The following is a 20,046-nucleotide window of genomic DNA, read 5'->3' as shown; positions in this document are numbered from 1 at the left end:
GGCTTGTAACTGAACCAAGACTCTTCTGTACCAAGGATTGTGGAATGTCTATTAGCTTTCACTGAGGATGTCAGCTTGTGCCGAGTAGCTGATGACAACATGTAAATCCCGCCATGCAAACCTTTGACCCACATCTTATTTCCAGGACAACTATTTCAGATGGTAAGCTCTCTTTCACTGATAAAAACAAATGTAAAGCTGCTGAATTAATAGTTTATTGTCACTGTCATGTATCTGTTGAGTATGTGGTAACAACCATTTATTTACAGTGATGTTCAACTTTGCTTTGCAGTTGTTTTTTTAAGGCTTTAGCCACTTACCTTCACATTTCCTCATCTAAAAATAAGGAAACTCACAACTTTATATATGGTATCTATATCTATATCACCTATAGTATTCATTAGCATCATATTATGACCAAGATACCTTTTGATCTGAGGAGACCGACAGTGTCTGCAGCCGGGCTGTCATCAGCGCCAGACTCTGTTCAAACGCTGCTACCAGATTAGCCTGCAAGAGAAAGACACAGGAGGTGAAAAGCCATAGAGAGACAGAGTGCTTGGAGTGGGGTGTGGGCTGCAGAAAGGTATGAGTCACCACCAGCTGAATCAAATTGGTCTGCAGCCACACACGCACTCACAGCACGTCAAACAAATGGTTTTCTCCATCGGCCGGGACAGGAGGGAAGGAGTGGTGAACAGCTGGGGATGATGTCAGAGATGAAAGAGGGCATTAGGGTGGTGGTGAGGGAGGGAGGGGCAGCGGTGTGGCACTGAGGGACAAACAAACTCATGTAGCATATTTGACCTTTAGGCTGATGATGGGGTGTGAAGGTGTATTTTTATAACAATTAAAAAACAATCTTCCAGATACCATCTGACACCATCATATTGAATTAGTCAAGAAATCATGACGAACATTACGTGATAGATGGGATCCTACAATTTTCTTTGAGCAGATTTCTAATCTGTTAGGTTGTGTAGTTTAGGGAGATTACTCAGGTCTGACAGCTTCTTGTAAGGTTGGACCTTCTTTTTGCTTGTTATTCCATTTCCCTCTGTTTTTGTTGGTAGCATTATTTAAACTGTTACATCTACTGTAGCTAAAACTAGAATAACGTTGGTTGATCAAATACTATTTGACTGTGCTTGAAATCGTGTTACTGACCTCCTATGAACAAGATTCCCAAGGTGTTGTAACAACTCAATAAAGAATGAGTCAACTATTTACTAATGGCGAAGAGCAGCAGACCTTTTATAACTGCATTTTTGTGATCTCTATTTTTTGTATTCCAAACAAAAAAATTGTCTACTGACAGAAAATGAACAGGCACTTTTCATAACTGTTTAGTCGTTTGATTAATTCATCAAGTAAATATGCCAATCATTTGCTGTTTTTCATAGTAAATCTTAAGATATCATTGAACTGTTTTTTTTTTTTTTTTACCAAACAAAGAAGAAATATGAAGAATCCACTTTGTTCTTTCAGAGACTCCGCTGTGAATCTTAACAGTGTTGAGAGGTTTTAGAGACTAATTGACACATTGAAAATATGAATGAATAAATACACATGATAATAACTAATAGTTGTAGCTCTGGTCAACATGCTTGGAGTTGGAAGCACCGGCCGTGCCACACCACAGCCCAGCATAGATGTCAGATGATCAGCAGTTGAGATCCACTAAGCATTCAAGAGTAACACAGGGTGCTGTGGAAGTAACGCTAACAAACCTGGCCTAGCTGCAACACCCAGCATCCAGAGGTGAGGGTCAGTGGGAGGCAGGGAGGGGGGGCAGCAATGAGTCCAGCAGTCAATACAGCCAAGAGTGTAAAAGAGAGGGACAGTAGTGTTAGGCGTGGGAAAAACTCCTTATAAAATATATACTGCAAAACATACCCACACACTAACAAACAGTCACTTAACACGTTCAAAAGGTTAGCTGTTAGCAAAGACAATCAGAAGATGTGCAAAAGAAGATTGGTTGTCTTTTTGATCAGGATCTGTGGTGGCCTAAGTGGTGCCAAAGTTAAAATTGTGTGTCATTAAAACCGCCAAATTAAAGCAGGAGAAGCTGGATGACAAGACAATTAAAAGAAGCAGGGATGATGAGGTTGTCAGGTAAAGCTGGTAGAAACAGAATTAGACGGGATTAATCAGCTGCTAAAGTTCAGTGGGTGTTCAACCAGATAACACGTGTTAATAAATGTGAATATAAATGAGTTGCAGAGAGAATACGGAAAAATGGCATCAATCTAAAATGTAAAATTTTGTGACTGGGGTGTCCTCACTTACTAAAGCCACATTTATGCATCAACACCTAGTGTCAGCAAAAGCTAGTCTAATTCAAATCTGATCAAATGTATCCCATGTGCTTATTAATAAAAAAGCCCAATTTAGCACTCTACATTTTGGTTTATTTATGATAACTAATTCTACTTGCCAACACAATGTCATTACTATAGCAACCAATGTGGATAAGACTTAAAATGAAGTTTATCATCCCGATTGGATTTATTCGCTTGCAATATATAATGTGGACAGCCAATCGGAAAGATCTGATTCCGATCAGATATACAAAAATTCCAATTTTGACTAACAGCATAAATCTAATGTGATCTTTATTTTCTTAGGTCGGCAATTATTTACATCATCTAATCCCCATATCACAAAACTAGAGTGCAGATATTCGGTAAACCCGATTTGTATTTGGTTGAGGAACCAAAGCTCAATGACTCAAAGGAAGTTCAATTCACATTTTAGATGGATCACTCTGAAAATATCTCTTATGTATCAAGTCATTGTCAAATTATCTCAGAAAGAGAGGCCAAAAGGGAAAAAAAAAAGGGAAAAAAGAATCATACATACATTGGCAGAAAGCTGCATGGTCAAGTCGGCAACCTTTTCCTGGGAGGATTCCAGCTCTCGCCGCAATTTGCGGATTTGCTGTGGACAAATTGTCAAACAAGCCTAACAAATATGAATAAAATACTGTGCAGAACCTTGAACAAAAAGACAGAAGTGTTGGAGATGTCAGTACATATTTTGAGAGTGATAATGCATCAGGGGAATGTGTTAAATGCATGGTTTTAATTAGTTAACCGCAGAAATATGCAAACAACAAAATATGAATGTTATTGCTTGACAACAGAAACCAAAATGATCCGCAAACTAACAGATATGGGATGAAAGTCGATCTTCCCTATTTTTGTCATGCAGAGAAAATTTTATGAGGTCTTTATTAAATGTTAGACAGTGGTACTGAAGAACACACAATATTAGAGATAAAACAAAATGAACGGAGTTATGAGCTCCAGAGATAAAGACCCGTGGTCACAGACTTCCTGGAGAACTGATGACACCCATGAGATGAATGGACCCGTTTCAACAGGAAATGATTGGCAGATGATGCAGAGAAAAGGCATAATGTGAGGTGAAGGCTTGTGGCACGTTGGCCTTACCTCCCCTTGTATCCTGTCCTCATTCTTAAGAAGGCATGGTGAAAGCAAGAGGGATAGGGTAGAGGATTAACTTTAGGGGCACTCATTAAAACTACTTATCCACAGTAAAAAAAGGATGTCATTGAAATTTTCCAGTTTGAAACCTACTTCAAGTTTGATAAAATACAAACTTAAAATAAGTACCAGATACCCAAAACATGTGCTACCAGCTCAAAGAGGTGTTGTCATCAACTGGAGAAGGTTGAAGTTTATTTTATACAACGCATATAAGTGTCCTCAGTACGTCAATACATATTCCATCCACTGAGGCAATTTTTACATTTATTTTGTGGTACAAAAGGTTTTCTGGAGACAACCGTGGCTGTAAACTTTAGAAACGAAGCATTAAACTTCAGCAACAGTAACCCTATATAAAGAACTTTTAACTACATAAAATGGATGTGTCGACTCACCGATGAATGGTTGGAGGAAGCGTTGGACGCCAACGAGAGCACAGAGCCATGCACTGAAACAAGAAAGGTAGAGATGTGACTTAACATCAAAAGTAATTGAGCTTCTTTAAAGGCGCTTTCAATGTATTACCAAGATAGCAAAATACTTAAGAAATGATGGTAATCTTTACTTTATTATTTGCTTGCAATTCCTGTTCTCCCCTGTCAAATAATAAATGACGAAATCATACTTAGTAATATAATCAAGTTTGATTTAAGATTATTTAAATCAATCAAAATACCAAATGCAATAAATAAAGCCCTACTCTGGCATTGAAAAACAAAAAACTTGACATTAGTGGTAACCTAGTTTTGGAATATGTTATACAAGTCTGCCAATTATCTGGGTGAGACAGCAGGTTTAAATTAGCTTTGGAGGCTCTGCTGTTTTGTTTACATTGAACACAGATTGTGCCTCCATTTTAAATTAATAGTGAGCTGTGTAAGGATTTGAAGGCACTAAGACTATTCTCTTGTTCATGAAAACAAACGTTTTGCCGACATTTTGCGAAACAGATTGCGAGCAGTACGAGCGGACATGTTTGTTTCATTTGGGGCCATGTTGGGAGACTCCCCCGTGGGGAGGCGAGCGGAGCAGGCTCACCATCATCCCCCGGTTCACGGAAAGACCCGGACCGCATCATGCTTTTTGGCCGGTCAGCCAGGGACATACTGCTGCCCAGGGGGGAGGTTCCATAGAGATCGCAGGCTGAGTCACCAGGAGGGCCAATGCTGTTGGAGCGTGATATCCTCGGGGTGCCGCTGGAAATTGGGGCAACTACCATGAAAGAAAAACAAATCAAACTGTAGGGTAGAGTGCAACACACACATACACAGAGAAGGCCTACACCTAGGTATGATACCCTTATTCTGATGACTCAGTGAAAGGCAACACTACTATAAATATAGCCATACTTGAACCCCTAATGCCGCCATCTCCAGCATATTTCGGCATTGAACTCAAGTCTAAATTGTTGTAGATATGAAATAATCATATTCAAATGAATAGATTACATACTGTACTATTTGGCCATCGCTCACAAGACAGAATCTACTGTTGACAATTGTTTAAATACTGAGCTGGACTTTCCTCCCGTATCGAATAAACCCAATATATCTGTCATAAATAATACTCAATGATAAGACGGCTGGCTTATTAAAGATCCCAATTCTTATTAGCTTCGAAGCTCAAACAGTGAGAGTTTTTTTTAAGAACTTGGCAGCCAAACGGAGCGAGCCGACTCACCCACGTTGGTGAGAGGAGCCTTGCTGGAGGCGTGGTGGAGAGGGCGGGTGGGAGAGGGCAGCTGAGGGGGGCTATCGCTCTCGGTCTTGCTGACTATGGTGTGGGAGTGGCGCCTCCCTGGTTTGCTTCCATCGCTATCTGACAGGCTCGAGCCGTAGCGTCTGAAAAAATATGAGAGGTCGCTGTAACTTCAAACAATGACGTTACATCACATGGTGAGATTGTAAATAGATGGTTGGGAAATAATTGTCTGGACGCACTCTAAGCCTTTCTTCGGCAAAGTATTCCAGTCGGTTTGCAGGCTGCAGAGAAAAAAGTAGAAACATAGTTATTAATTAATTATTAGTTATTTATCAAAATAATGTTTTGCACAAACACTGTCGTTAATTCATTCATTTTAAGTTTGGTCATAAAACCTGCAAAACACCTGGGTAAGACATCTCATGGGTTTATCTGACAATCCTTTCAGGACACTGAGCCCACATCGTACATAACAAGGCGTGGGATTGCCTAAACAAACATTCCTTTGGTAGAAAATAATCTGGACCATCTCCACTTTGATAACCAGAAATTCTGCGATGGATTAAGCCCTTCATTTTCAAAACGTGAGATCAGACTTTCCGTTCACAAAAAGGTACATAAAATATGAGATGATGGGATGTTGCCTGCCAAGAAGTTCAAAGCCTAATCTAAACACTGAAACACCGGCTAAACTGGACATTAAGTTTTACAAACTATGTGCTGATAGAATGAACCACTTCTACCACTATTGGGTCATGAAAAGTTAAATGGAGATTTTTATTCCCGGGCAATGTGCATTTCTTGTGTTGTTGATTGAGTTGCTGGGTTGCTCAGCAAAAATTAAGAACTAGTGAAGAGACAAGAAGAAAAACAAAGGGGTGTTTTCCCTGGTTTGAGGCCTTTGTCTTGATCTACCAAGTCAGATCAGATTGGTGAGATTTTTACAAAATGATTTGTATGATTTCACAAATTTGTTAATTACCTGCTTTGTAATTAAGAGACACTGTGCTTGTGACCTCATATGACAATTTCCCATTAAGAAAACCAAAAAATTGTCCACTCGGTAATCGCCTGACAATATCCTTAACCATAATTCTAACTACATACCACACCGGTGATAAATAAAATGATGGCACTACATTTTGTCACAGATCTGACACTTGCCTATCTGGGAGGTTGAGGGACGTCCTACTCCCGGCCCCCCAGGTTCCTGTGCCTCTCGCTTCTTTATCATGCGCGTCTTTTGTGATAAACCTCGCACTGGAGGGCACACTCATCTGCAGGGGCAGGGACTCCATGCTGCGGTGCATGCCAGACAGTTTGGGGTAGAGCAACGGCGATCCGCTCAGACTTTCACTGGTGTAGGCGCTGGGAGAATTGATGTGGAGGACAGGAGCTGGGCTGGGGATGAGGCGGGGGGCCGTGTGGGAACCAGCCAAGTCTTGAAGCTTGGAGTATGGGGGGACTTTGGGAGGAAGGTCCTGGATGGTCACGCAGGAGTCGAGACTGTTAGAATTGACTTTGTCCAGATGAGCCAAGTTGGGGGGGCGTCCGAGAGACTTAGTGTTCAGCATCCTGGGAATCAGACAGAGAAAAGAGATGTGAAAAAACAGAATCTAGGGTTGTTCTTTTGCATTCACTTTTGTTCATTTTAAAGTTGCTCACCCAAATTACAAAAAATACATTTACTTCTAGTACTATACTCCCAAGGAGATAGTTATGGATGTATTTTACAGGGTTTTGACAGAGCTGTCTTTAAGATGTCTCCCTCATAAGTTTTGAGATATTACTCTGGACCATTTCTCTGGTAGAAAGTCTTTCCAGGAAAAACATTCTACAGTGAGCTCTGTAGGTCATTATTATTGCAACTGGGACACTGTTTCTGGAAAGAGACATTGGTGTTTTGTAATTGTTAAATCCTGGAGGCGCCACTACTGAAATTTCATTCACATCTATTGTACTCTGGTGGTGTAATACAGGGCAGCAAAATCGTAAGCACATTAAACCCAAGTTGCATGCGTGACCATTAGAGAAAAATAATCAGAGGGAAAACAAATAGTTCTAGATACCACGAGAAGTCACAGATCATTTTTTAAGTGCCTTTTTGGAATTTGGGTGAACCAGCTCTTTAGAGCATTATTTAAATGGGAGACCTCGGTGTGGTGGGCGATGACAGTTCAGGGTACTTGCTGCTGCTGGTCCGTCTCAGGCTGTGCAGTTTCCAAGCAGACTCTCCTATGGACTGAGTGTCCTCTCCTTTCAAAGAAGCACAGTCAATGTCAGCACCCACAGCCTTAGCCTTGGCTCTTTCCTTTTCCTTCTCTCTGTCTGTCTGGTTCACTGGGCCTAAGCTCGTTCTGTTCATCATTTTACTGCTGCAGCTACTAGGTTCTTTGACCCTGGGGCCCGTGGAGGCCATGGGTACAGGTTTCAAACTCAACAAACTGGAGTCAATAGTACCACTGACAGGCCGACTTGCGGGCCGACCAATCACACTGAGCGTGCTCGATTTGGCCGGTCGAGGCAGGCTGCGGTATTGAATGCTGTTTCGGGCGTTCGGCCCCAGGAAGCTCTGCTCACTGCTGGCATCGAAACTGTTCTTTCTGCCCGAGGGTGTTCCTCCTCCCACAGGCTTCACAGGGATGCCAGATGACTTGGGGGTTTTCCCCACAGTAGCAGAGCCACTGGAGATGGTGGTGCCCCCTGCTGTCAGAACGGTTGCAGTACCAGTGGCGAGTGGTGGTTTCTTGTAGCCAAAGGAGGCTCCAGCAGTGGGTTTCACTAAACCTGACGGGGGCTTGCGGTGCTCTCCGTGATGATCCCTGCCAGCGTCTGAACGGGACCGTTGCAGACCAGCAGTCTTGATGGAAATCTTTGATTTGTCCAGTGGCCTCTCACTTTTAGGTGCTACATGAAGAAGAAAGAAAGAGAGGGAGCATAACACAAAGAAAAAAATCATTATGTAGTCATCAATAATTTAAATACTTTTAAAGCAAGCGGCAAGAATGCTTGCATCTCTCCATTTCCACGATGAGCCACAATGACCGTGACCTTCTTAATACATTAATTCCCTGAGCAGAAGAAACTAAATGGATGTTTGATAAACATGCTGATGAGCCACTAAACCCTGTAAACCTAATCTACCGCTGAAATAAATGAAACTGTAAACAGCACTGATACGTTATTTCTGTCATAACATTCCAGCCATTACAGAGCAGATAAAACATAAGCAAGACACATCTGTATTTACTGAACGAGCTTTTATGCACCCTTGATGCTGAGTGTGAGTCACCAGCATGCTCTTACAAATTAAAAGTGAACTTTTTTACCATATCATAAGACCTAGTGATGTAAAATCCTATCTGTGAAGTATCTAAGAACAGTTAAGGGTGAACCCCAAGTATTTGTTTACTTGGGAATAAGACTACAGGTTAGTTATTGTTATAGTATGATCAAAAAAGCAGATACAACACATTTGAGCTCTTAAGTCACAGTCGAATATGGCACAAGCTTTCAAATTCATCAGCTAAGGAATGTTTTACCCTTCAAAAGTGCAGCCAAAACACATACCATCGGATATAATTTTAATCACGTGTGTTTAAAGCTGAAATTAAGTTGAGCAAATGTTGTTACTGGAACTCAAATTGCACCTCATATTTTATCATGGCATGTTTTGTTGAGGATTAAAGGACATTCAAATAAATGTAGCTGCTGCAGATGGCAGACACAGTGTCTTTGCAGACATGTACAGTAAGAGGCTTTTCTTTGAGATAATAGAAGAAACATGGTTGTGGGATTTAAACTGAGATTTTTTCTTCTTCAATGAAATGGATTTCGTGGTGCATCTTTTTTTTTCTTACTGTGTTGTATAAATCACAGCCTGACTTACGCTACCGAGAACACCTCTGTATTCATCTTAACACAAAGCAGACATCCGCCTTGGCTGCTCTGTAAACATACTTTTCCGTTTGGATTCAGCATACAGTGGGAAAATAAAGAACATTGATTTTGAAATTAAAACAAGTTATAGAAAAACAGACACACCAAATTCTGGCAAAAGATAGACAGCAGAGATAAAGACCAAGAAAAACAGACAAATCACCTGCGACTTTGAGCATGCTCTGAGAGGTGTGTGTGATGGGTGAGGTCACACCCACGGGAGGATTTCTGCCCCTCTTGAAGCTTCCTGGTTGACCCAAACTTTGAGGCTTTTTCAGCTCCCCTTTGCCCCCGAAATCTTCGCTGAGGCTCGGCGGCTTCTTTCTCCACTTGCTCGGGGCCTCCGTCTTGAGACTCCCCGTTTCATAACCGGAGCCATCGAGCTTAAGGTTGACTTTGCCATCCTCGCTGTACCAAGAAAGTCCACTTTCCACCAGGGAGCGCTTCTCTGCGTCAGTGCGGAGCTGCAGAGAGAGGAAGGGAAGAGGCACAGTGTGGGTAACCATCAGACATGGTCTGTGTTATCTGTGGAAGACACTGCTCTGTAATCTTTGTTCCATATCAGCTGCATTCCAGAGGGAAGGAGGGAGAGATAAACTGATATGCCCCAAGTGGATTAAAAAAAAAAACCACAGAGGAAGACAAAGGAAGGAAAACAAAAAACAAAACCAAAAAATAGATTTATGGATTTAACACTTTCAGGGACACATTAAATAACAGAGGAGTGCTTGAGCCTTTATTTTTCTGAACTGCAACTGTGCAATGGACGAAAAGATGGCAGCTACACTATAATAGAAAAGCTCTTGTGGTGCATTGAGGAGGTAGCACTGAGGACAAATTTGGGCCTGCTGTTTCTTGGCAACCCATTAATGGGATATGGAGCGACAGATGGCTCATTGAGTAGCACTAATATTCATTTCTTCCTGGAGAGCACAAAACCTATGGAAAAGGTGGGAAGTACAGCCTGTTATCCAAAGTGACAATGAAACACATTTGATGGGATTTAAAGGTGCCCCAGAGGTATACAATACTTGCGCAAATATTAATATGCATCTGATTTGTTTTTTCCACAACACATTCATGTACCCAACTTAAAACTACACCTGCTTGCTTCCAGAAAAATGCAACATCTATGAATATGCAAAAGTTATTTCACAAGTTCACACTGTAAAGTCTATTCCCTGCCTACGTGCCCTGAAGTGAAGTTTCAAGTTTGCACGTTGACTTGTGGAAGCTGAATTCTGGACCGTGATTTGCCTCCAAACTACTTGTCTGACTCGAGGTCTGTGGTGTCTTTTGTGGCCTTTGTCAAAACAAAGAACTTGCATTTAACACAAAACAAAGTAAATCCCATGCAGTGGTGAGGGGGTGAGGAAATGCCTCAAGTAAAGGCTTGGGCTGTCATTTTTTGCATTTCTCCTACAAACAAAACAAGAGAAAGAACACGCCACATGCTTTATTACAGGCCGGTGGTGTATTTCAGCTCACCATAGCAGAGGAGTTGCGCCTTGATCCCAAGGGTGTGCTCGGGAGGGAGTTAAGAGATGAGCTGGCGTTGAACTCCTCTGAACTGAGGTTCTCCGAGCCGTCGCCATCGCTGAGCCCGCTGCTGATGGAGCTGCTCTCATCCCAACTGAAACAAAACAGGGGGACCCATTCAGCAAAATGTGCCACTATCAAGTAAATAGAAATCATAAGCGTAGAGCACGGAAAGTTGTTTGAAGCAACCGCATGGACATGTCTATCTGTGTGAGACAGTAGGCTGTCTCTGGCGGTGGCCACATGCTCAAACCAGCAGGTAATTCAAACTTGGCTACGGATGCTTTGATTCAACGAATACATCAGAGATCAAGAACATCTGGAGAACGAATCTTCAGGAAAGGTTACAAAAAACGTTTCTTCAATTCATGGTATATGTAAATCAGAGAACTCTGATTGTATGCACTTAAAAAGGACGATTTACAGCTACAGTTTGTTGGATTGGAGCCATAAACCCCAAAACATCGTGGTGATTGTGCAAGTAACTGTAATTTATTGATTTGGACACATCCAGAATCTGCAATAGTTCAAGATGAACAAAAAAGTACAAAGAGGCAAGACATCACAAAAAAAGTTGTTCCCCTGTGTGTCTTCACTTTTCTAATTCTGGACATTTCTGTACCTTACAAACCCCACCATTCACAAACTTTGCAAAACGGAATAAAATGTGGGACACTCCCGTCTAGCAGTCATAATAAAAAGGTCAGTGTGGACAGTTAATTTTAAGTTAGTAAAAATAAAAGCTGCACCATAATTTAATAAATCACTGTGACAGCAAAGCCAGCATTTTTTTTGTAAACGTTACGCCAACACACTGCAATCTTTAACTGTAGCTCCAGTGGAAACTTTACAGGATATGCTGATAAATCATGCTAAATAAAAAGTATGGCAACTGACAGATCAGGGCTTAAAAAGTGGGCTGTTATTCTTCAAAGCTGCAGGATGAGGGGAATCACAGCGACAGGCTCCTAAACCCTCCCTGACCCTTCCCTCCGCCCCTCCATGAAGCTCTGCGTCGGCCTGAAACAGATGCTGCCAGACTGGCCCCTGTCGTAAGGACGGCAGGGACGGGCAGTCGCAGCACGACCCGGGGAAACTGCTCACTGGGCATCAGATGTCTGGATGCAGTCATATTTGAATATACTTGAAATGTAGATCACTGTAGGGAGCTCAAGAATAAGCGTAGCCTCTCAGTCAACCAAAACATCTCAGGAGGACGGAGCAGTTCGGAGGGGAGTTTAAAATTAAAGAGTGCTCTAGAAGGGCAATAGTGCCTTGTTGAATTTAAAAGGACATCTCCAGAGGGCTAAATACGAGTCAGATTTTGTATAATTATGTTCCCCATCATTACTACTGGCAACCACAGGTGGTAATCGAAATTGTGTTGGCACTCGAAAATGTAGCACAGTGGAAAAGGTAAATTAATAAGACCCTTTTAAAGCCGAGTCACTGCTTGAGCTGAATCAGACCTTTTCCCTTTCTTCGGTTTCCCCACCAAGCTGAAAATGCTCTTTGCGGCTCGGCAGTCTGCAATTAGCAGAGGCATGGAACATGGAATTGGAGAGAAAAATACAGGGAGACCAAAATGGCTTCTACACATATTCAGAATTGGATTTAATCACATGGCTGGACTTGAGCTGTAGTTGCAGTTGTAAAACAGAGAAGAAGCTTTGCTTGACATTGTTGCTGGTTTTGAGGATTTTGATGCATAAAAGCAGGGTTTTGTGGCCACAGATCAGTGTCCTCAGACAACAAGAGGGTAAAACCTCAGATAAATGTTTGATTTAAGGGTATAAAAAGTATTTCCATGTACCAGCGACAGTACAAATAGTTTTAGGATTTACATTAAGCGCAGATGTTCACGGTATGTTTGAACAATAGCTCCTCTGTCAGGGGCGACGGAGGGGCCGTGAATAACCCCACAGGGATGTCAGCCTAGGAAGAGGCAGGAGGGCCTGTCGGCTGTTGATGTTACAAGCCAAGCTGTCTGCTCTCCGAGGTGAAATCCAGACAGGGAGAGGGTGGGAGTACACGAGCATGTAGTGCATACTTCGTACAATGGGCGGCAATTCACTTTTTTTTGTTTTCTGTGGCACATCTCCAACGCCTTTTCTGATTTGTGGAGTCCGCGAGCTGTGTTGCAGCGAGAACGTTTGGGTTAAAAGAGATTGAGGGGTGGTTGGTGGGGTCGAGCAGGGTGGGGACATCACATTCACTGTCCAGAGTAGGAAGGCGATCTAAAAGAATCACTAAACGCGCACGCCCGCCATGGCAAAACTTGCAGCATTGGGAAGAGCTGCAAGGACAGACGAGGACGAGGACGTGCGTTACATTTAACGCGGAAAAAGACGAGATGTTCACATTTCTCAGACATGTTTCTTTAGTGTTAATCTACAATATATTGCAAGTATAAAACCAGATCAAATAGATTAAGTATCTTCTAGTTCAATTCTTTATTTTATTTTTATTTTTTTTGTGTGTGCATAAAAGAGTGAAGACATGGCTCCTGTGAGTGCATGACTAAGGCTGATTTAGTGGTGAAGACATCCTTCATTATATAGATAGCTGTGGTAGCAACACTGCAGCGTCCTCCAAGAATAAAAATGCGTCTCTGCAGATGTTTTCATTCCGACTGCCAAGTCAACATCAACATAATGAAGCCCTTGCTTGCATGTGACTCAACTTCATGTCACAATAATTCACCCATCAAATAAGTTCAAAATGAATACAGAAATATTTACTCCATTCAATTTGATGCCAGTAGAATTTCATTATTCAAATACAAATGCGGTGACAGCAGCTAAATTCATCCTGTGCCAATTTAACGGCACCGTTGGTCAAAAGCAAAGGCATTTTAAGACGAGTCAATGAGAGAGAAACAGCCATTAACGTTAAAGGGCAAACACATAAAAGCCGGAGTAGCATCGAAACAAAAACGTACAACTTTACAAATGTCGAAACAAAATGGTCCTTTTGCGTCTCGGGGGGTTGGTAGACAGCGATGCAATGTCATCACTAAGTTACCTTGGCGTCAAAAGGAAAGTCCTTCTGGCTCCTTTCGCCGACTGCAGCGGAGGCACTTTCAAAACACGACCGCTCATCTGGGACGTTTACGATCTCCGGAGTGAGCGACAACTTCCTTTAATTATCCGAGCGAGGTTTGAATTCATGTCCTCCGCAAAGCGAAGACCCCCTCTTCTGCCGTTCAGCGAGCGAAAAAAAAAAAAAAAAAAAAAAAAAGAGGCAGCGTGTCTCTCTCCCAGCACTCAGGCAACACCCCCTCCCGAAAGTAAGGCGGAAAAAAAAAAATAAAAAAAATAAAAAAAAGGACAAGGATGAGGAGACCCCGATGCTCCTCAGAGAGAGGACGTGCGCGGTAACCACGGCAACCCCAGGTGACCGCTGTGATGTAATCCGTTACTGAACCGGAAGTGATCGGATTGCTCAGCTTTATTTTTCTGCTTCCATCATTAAATATCATAAAAACGACAACATAAATAGGTTCTAATGTTTAATTACCTAAGTAAACCGTTTTTTGTTTTTTTTTTAATATATATATATATATGCAATATCTCACGCTGAATAATTAGCTTAGCATTAGGTAAAAACGTGCACTTAGTTTAGAGTTCTCATCAAGAAATAGAAAACTTGGTTTGCAGCTGGAGGCGTCTGGTCAAAAAAAGTTATCAAGTGCTTCTTGCAAACTTTTTTTGTGTTGCAGTACCACAAGTCACCACTGGGACAAATATGTAGCAATCTGAGCGGCTGCAGGGTTTCAATTTTTTTTTTTTATGACTGATTAAGAGAAGGCAGCAAAACAAAGGCTTGCCTGCACGTAAATGGACCGATACGTGATCTCCGCTGCTTTCATTTTAGACGGTTCTATTCATAATTTATCGTCCAACTTTGAATTCTGTCAAAGTGCAGTTGTAACTTGCCGGAGTACCTCTTTATGCATCCACGCTTTAAATGCATGAGAGGAAGATTATACTAAAAGGCAGGAAAGGGCATTGTATTTCTACTAGTCTAACATTAAGACTAATCAGCTTAGCTATATCCTTAGATACTGTACTCTGTATTACTGGGCTTTTTTTTTCTTTCTTTCTTTTTACCAGAGAGGGGATTTGTGTAAAGGTGGTGTTAGTGAGATGGGATCTTATAACTTTGTGATACTAAAATATAGCAAAAAGTACCATATGTAAAACATATAAATGCCAGCTGCTTTTATGATTGTGATTCTTCAGTTTTAAATTGGCCTAACTTGCATGGCAGGATTCCAATGGAAACTTTCCCGCTCTGGCCACTCTATAAATTGGACAGATATGGAGGTATATTAAGGCTGCTCAGCTCTCAGTTTGATTTGGAGTCCGTTCTTCCAGCGCTAAAAAAAAAAAATGCTGAATGGTGCCTATTGTTTGTATAAAACACCTTAGAGTCACTCATATCCAATGAATCCAGTGTGTCTCAGTTCCATCTCAGAACTGAACTAATGCTATGAAATAAATCTTAGCAATTTAAACTTGGTGATTGGTGGATTTTAGGAACATTTTAATAGTAAGCAGGCTTTTAAAACAGACAAAGAAGGACAAAGACTTTTAAAAGCTCATAAATAGACCAAAATTTCCAGTAGGATTTGCTTTTGCATGAAGCTGAGGATTACCGTGATGGATTTCCCTGAAAATGAAACATGTTCCATCTTCATTCATTACCTTCTGGGGCCTGGCTGGAAAAACTCAGTCCAAGGTACAGGCCTGAATCACAAAGAGTGCAACCACAAGCCCACAGATGACACGAGGAGCTCCAGGGAGGCATGAGTAGCCTTGGAAAGCCACTTTCTCCCCCTCTCATTAGCAGTGGAACGGTCTCACGGTGATGATCTCACCAGATCTCAACTCTGTAAACCACTCCAGGAGGTCAAAGCTGTGGGCCGAGAAGGTCCCACACCCTGTCCACATCGTCAGTCAAATGCAGTCTGTATCCAGCTCCGATTATTTACCTTCAAAATGTGGTGACAAAGGATCGTGCATGGCCAAACGACATGAACCTAAACTCGTTTCTTCTTTCAGGAGATCCATTTCAAACCAGAGAATAGCAGAATTAGTAATTACAGAAAAAGAAAAAGAGCTCATAGACCTGTGTGATTACAGTTTTCAGGTTCTCTCCATTTTTCCACATCATTTTACAATGTAAATCAGCTTAAATGGATTCTTAGCTGACTGATTTTACTTTTTGTTAAAAATTAAAGTAGTGTTTTGCTCTCAGTGTGAATACCAGACGTAGAGGCATTCGTCTTTCTTTGACAATATAAGATGCTAGTTGGATAAAAGCTTGTTGTGTCTGCCTCTATCTTTTCATATCCGCACTGTCGTTATCTGAAAAAGAGCTCCTTGCTCTTCCTGTTGCTCACAAACAACATAAAGCATCTTGTTTAAAACCCTGTTGGTTCCTTCAAAACTTGATTTCCTAATACCAAAACAAGGATGCTTATTCCTTTGCCAAGTATGGCGAGTGATCTAAATTGTTTATGTTACAAAATTAATTTTTTTTTTTAACTGTGTTGCTCACATCTCCTGTTTATCTCAGCCAGGCCACGGTGCTACTAAACAAGTTGTCATTCAAGAAGCCTCGGAGTCATGTTTGTACTGTAACAGCTGTCCTGCACCGATAACCAAAGGGCTTGTGTCAGAAACATCCTCTCTGTGTGTTTGCTTAGCTGGAAACCCGATGAGTGTTGCTGCCACCGCTGGGTTTGAGGTTTAACTGACTATTAAAGCAGAAATTCAACTCATCTGTGACAGGTCACAGCACCTAGTTTTTATTGAGGAAGGAAACCATTTTCTGGATCTGACCTTTACTGTTCTGGCTTTTGATCTCTCACTGCAGCTGTCTCCCTTTGGTGCATTAAAACCGTGCTGCATCATATCGGGCTAAAACACTGAAAAAAAATTAAACAAATTGGAGAGAATACAGGGCAAAGACCGTAAATCTCTTGAGGCCTCTCTGCGTCAGTTTGAAATAATCAGTGCAAATTGACAGGTAATTTGGTAGAAAATTAAATCACACCAGAACATTGGTTGGATGCCATAACAAGTGTTTTCATTTTTCTACACTAAGCAACAGAACAAGGTGAAAAAAAAATTAAAAACCTGTCAAATGTTATTCTATTAGACCTAAACCAATATTTTACCGTGGACAACCAAATAATGACACTATGTGTGATTGTTAAAAATATAATTCAAAGCTACTGATTCTAAATGCAGCTGTGTAACAGCCTCTAATCTTCCAAATGTGGGAATGTTTTCTACATTTGGCTGCAGAGATTTGCTCTTATTCAGCCAAAAGAGCAGTAGTGTTACTGATGTTGCGCGATAGATCCCAAAGTTGGATGACTTTGAGGTCAGGCATCTGTGCCAGTCAAGTTGTTGCCCGGGATGTGAACGGGGTTCTAGTCATGTTGAAAACGAAAGGACAGGAGAGTCTGTACGACTCGTTGCCACATCGTGCAAAATCCAGTCTCAGTAGCTGGAAGTGTTGGATTACAATACATCATGATAAATGTGCACATATACATTCTGTACTTTAACCAAATGCAAAACGCATGTCATTGCACCACGTGCAATGACACGAGATGTCCAGCAGGAGGCACAATAATTTCAAGCTGTGCCTGCTCAGGCTACAGTTCAGTGTACGTGCTCTGTAACTCTGTATTAAAATGAGGCTCCACTTGGCATTTAGAAAAAACAGAGCTTGGATTTTGAGCCCTTTGATGCAGAGGAGGAGCAGTCATTCCTCTACTGTGTGCTTTCAGTACAGAGGGACAATGTGGGGAATTACTTCAGAGAGACAGCTTCAGCGCGCAGCACTGTGTTCGGTGATTTATGTCTGTTTAAATATATTTTGCTCAAAAAGACCACAGATGAAAAAGCCACACATCTCTGATCTTCTCGGAGCCTAATTTTGATCCGTATTGAGCTTGACCATAACACGGCAAATAGGATTGGGCAGCCTTCATCACAGGGCCGTGGTATCAGTGAAGTAAATGGGTCTGAAATGCATCAGTGGCTGCGTCGGAGACTGCAGCCGCCCCATCTCCGCAGAGCCCAAGAAAATGGACTCATCGTCTGATTATTGGACTGGAAAATGTATGTACAGTGCCCATCAACCTCAGATAGGAAACTTCCCCCTCGCAGATGTAGCCCACAATACAGCTGATGCACACTTCAGCCACAGCCCCACGTGGCGCCACATTGAGAGCCTGATCACCGGGAACTCTGTGCTGTTCCGGTATTATGATGTTGAATTATTTGATGATGTTGCCCTGCACTCTGCTTTTAAGTTCTGGCACCTGATATTGACCTTGACCTGTTTGCTGTCTGAGTGATGCTGCTTCTGTAACAGCACAGTTGAAACAGAGCCAGATCCAACATAAAGCAAATCATTTTGAACTTAATCAAGAAAACTTAATAAGTCACTCTTAAAGCTGATCTTCTGACATTTCTGTACCAACTCCAACAAACACAGTGATAATGGGGAATGAAGGATTAACAGCTACCATATGAGTCACATTTTTAAACATAATATTGTGGGGGAAAAAGGGGGATGTATCACATTTTCCACCTGGGGCCTGGTGTTACACACGGTTGGAATCCAAACTGCACACCCAGACGACCACACGCAGACACCATGCAGGGATGATTCATGCTCCCTGGGGTGCTGCTGTAATGGTCCATTATTCACATGGCTGAAGATGCTGGTGAAGGACTAGAAGCGTTTGGTGTTGGGGGAACCTTTTCAAGTCAGTATTTTACTGACCGTGGTTAGGGGCACGAGAGCTCCATGTTGACCCCAGATGTGTTCAAGATGCCGACTGTGGGAGAATGTATGCTCTCTAAATCTGGTTAACAGTAACACATAGTGGGATGTGCTGTAATGGAGACTGTTTTATCATCAAATTGTAACAAATTAACTGGGCTAGCACACTTCATTTCATTAACACATTTAAAAGATGATTTGTGTGTGTGTGTGTTTCAGACTAAGAATCAAGAAGACCACATCCCTTTTTTTTGAGCCGTAGGTCATAAAGGACCGACTCCAAGTGATGGCCTCACTAAACTGTAATCTCGGCAGCGCCAGCGGAGGACCAGCACAGCGAGACCAAGGACCAATTTTTGTACAGATGGGTTTAAGTGGGTCAGAAAACGTGCGAGGCCTCGATAGTCTGGGAAGCACTTAGTGACTACAGAAAGGTCCAACTGAGGCAGGAAAGGGAAATTGAATGCAGGCTGCCGGCGGCACAGATCCAGGATCAGATGACTGCAGCAAGCCCTTTGTGCATTATAGAATGTGTCTGTCGATACACATAGTTTCCATGACTGGGGCTGTAAAGTATTCCAATATTTAGAAAACTACAGTCGCTTTCATACTGTGCATGCCGAGCCTTTAACAGATGCAGTCGCTAGCCTGAGCAAAGATTTATCATTGTTACCATGGAAACGGCGTTGCCAGAAGCACAAACTAAGCCAATGGCTTATCTGCAATATATAGGAATGTAGACAAAGAAAGCAATGTCATGCATTCAGCACTTTACAAGGTGTGTGTGTGTGTGTGTGTGTGTGTGTGTGTGTGTGTGTGTGTGTGTGTGTGTGTGTGTGTGTGTGTGTGTGTGTAAATATTTGTATACAGTCACAATTAAAAGATATAAATCTGCTTTAAATGGAATTCAACTAAACCAAAAGGGCAGATTTTGGAAAAATTGTTTAGTGTTACTGTAAATCCTAAAAATATATTCATGCAAATGGAAATACAAAAAATAGCTTTATGGGCAGACAGCTGTGCCCCAATGTGCCACTTATAAAATAATCAAATTTAATGTTTATAATGCCGTCTTTACATCATCCCTCCTTTTTGTCTCTTTAGCGACAGTATATCTCTCATTTTATCCGTGTGGGTTTCTGTCTTTCTCTGCATCTCACACAAACAGCAGTCAATGCACGCACACACACACACACACACACACACACACACACACACGTCCTCCACACATACATTAGTTCAGCAGCTATCACACTGACACACAAGGCAGCCCATCACTGGGTCAGTGGAAGACGGTTGCCATGGTAGCACATCCCGAGCCATGTTGCCGCATGATCAGAGGTGTGATGCTGCTGAACCAGCCTCCCTTTTCTCTGCTCTGCATTGCTGTCTGGATGCTGCTATATAAAAAGAAAAGCTGGTACAGTCCAGATCTCCAGATGTCCACCCCAAACCCGCTGTTACAGTACAAGACAATAACATCAGAGAACACACAGAGATAAATCATTTTTTTTCTGCTGTTTTTTCTTACACAGTGTGT

The 20,046-nt window shown here is 41.9% G+C and overlaps 1 protein-coding gene across 5 annotated transcripts in view; it reads right to left on the bottom strand.

Moving 5' to 3' along the window:
* Positions 1 to 20,046, bottom strand: part of nav1b (neuron navigator 1b) — a 66,174-nt gene that overhangs the window by 11,379 nt on the left and 34,749 nt on the right. For 3 of the 5 annotated variants that reach the window (XM_069148565.1, XM_069148574.1, XM_069148581.1), the window contains 11 exons: positions 10,644 to 10,788; positions 9,319 to 9,619; positions 7,370 to 8,123; positions 6,381 to 6,791; positions 5,456 to 5,497; positions 5,196 to 5,356; positions 4,554 to 4,727; positions 3,911 to 3,963; positions 3,459 to 3,482; positions 2,866 to 2,943; positions 427 to 510 (listed from right to left, as the gene is read on the bottom strand). In XM_069148565.1, the coding sequence (XP_069004666.1) occupies positions 427 to 510; positions 2,866 to 2,943; positions 3,459 to 3,482; positions 3,911 to 3,963; positions 4,554 to 4,727; positions 5,196 to 5,356; positions 5,456 to 5,497; positions 6,381 to 6,791; positions 7,370 to 8,123; positions 9,319 to 9,619; positions 10,644 to 10,788 (2,227 nt within the window). Of the gene's footprint in view, positions 1 to 426; positions 511 to 1,730; positions 1,740 to 2,865; positions 2,968 to 3,458; positions 3,483 to 3,910; positions 3,964 to 4,553; positions 4,728 to 5,195; positions 5,357 to 5,455; positions 5,498 to 6,380; positions 6,792 to 7,369; positions 8,124 to 9,318; positions 9,620 to 10,643; positions 10,789 to 20,046 lie in introns of all 5 variants that reach the window. The other 2 variants (XM_069148558.1, XM_069148551.1) reach the window with 2 other exon arrangements.

The sequence above is a fragment of the Embiotoca jacksoni genome, unplaced genomic scaffold (assembly GCF_022577435.1).
Source record: "Embiotoca jacksoni isolate LCO1_2020_lvr unplaced genomic scaffold, fEmbJac1.0.p SCAF_1, whole genome shotgun sequence".
NCBI classification, from domain to species: Eukaryota; Metazoa; Chordata; class Actinopteri; family Embiotocidae; genus Embiotoca; species Embiotoca jacksoni.
Note: the sequence above shows the minus strand (reverse complement) of the source record. Positions and strands in the feature narration are given on the sequence as shown.